Source organism: Myotis davidii, unplaced genomic scaffold (assembly GCF_000327345.1).
Source record: "Myotis davidii unplaced genomic scaffold, ASM32734v1 scaffold42, whole genome shotgun sequence".
Lineage (NCBI taxonomy): Eukaryota > Metazoa > Chordata > Mammalia > Chiroptera > Vespertilionidae > Myotis > Myotis davidii.
This window is the reverse complement of record NW_006294243.1, coordinates 3171193-3172061: the sequence shown is the minus strand read 5'-3', so window position 1 is coordinate 3172061 and position 869 is coordinate 3171193. Positions and strand designations below refer to the sequence as shown.

Below are 869 nucleotides of genomic sequence, written 5' to 3'. Positions count from 1 at the left end.
GCGAGGAGGACACCGGCGGAGCCCTGCACTCCGTTGCCCCGCGCACCAGCAGATCCTTGCCCCCTGGTTCCTTCCCCGACCCTTTAGAGAAGGAACCATGATTTGGAAACGAAGCGCCGTTCTCCGCTTCTACAGTGTCTGCGGGCTCCTACTACAAGGTAATCCCCGCCCCGCCGGGGAGCATCAACTTCACGCCCATTCCCCATCATCCCCACTCCACCCCATATTTCCACTCTCCCCACTTCGGTCCCCCGGTCCCCAGAGATGCCCACCCCCTCCCCCTACTCCCCTGTGCAGCAGGGGGCAGTGGCAGTTTGCTCCAGCCCCTCCGATCTACCGCTGGCTCAGCCCCGCTCTCCCAGCTGTCAGCCCCTCACGCGGCACCTTTCGCCTTTCCATTCACCTGAGCTTCCTATATTTCTCACTCCATCCCCGCCGCCACCACCACCCCCCTTCCTACGCCTTTTGGCTGGCAACTTGTGCCTTTTCTGAACATTCCACCCTCTCACCACCACCCACCAGCCACTTCCCACATCACGCTCCTGACCGACCCTCTCCATCTCTTGTCATCTCTTTAACCTCCCTCCTTTCGGGTCGCCTTTCTCCTTCCCCTGCTTCCCACCATCATCATATCCTGTGTCTTTAAAAAGTGAGTGAGAGTCTGGGAGCGAGCTACCGAGACGGCGAGAGGCGAGAACAGCAGCAGCGGCAGCACCGTGTGCATTGCAATAACATCCCGGGGGTGTGGGGGGCGGCGGGGGGATGTGTTGTGAGACTTGTCATTCACCTAGGAAGAGAGGGGGCTGTGTTTGGGATTAAAAAAAAGAAGAAGAAGAACGAACGAACGAAAGAAAGAAAGAATAGAAAGA

At 58.5% G+C, this 869-nt stretch overlaps 1 protein-coding gene across 2 annotated transcripts in view; it reads left to right on the top strand.

Moving 5' to 3' along the window:
* Window positions 1–6: 6 nt before the first annotated feature.
* The window catches only part of CADM2 (cell adhesion molecule 2), a 1222723-nt gene continuing 1221860 nt past the window's right edge, over window positions 7–869 (top strand). For both annotated transcript variants that reach the window (XM_006768264.2, XM_006768263.2), the window contains exon 1: window positions 7–158. In XM_006768264.2, coding sequence (XP_006768327.1) covers window positions 98–158 — 61 coding nt within the window. In that variant the 5' untranslated portion in view covers window positions 7–97. The remainder of the gene's footprint in view (window positions 159–869) is intronic.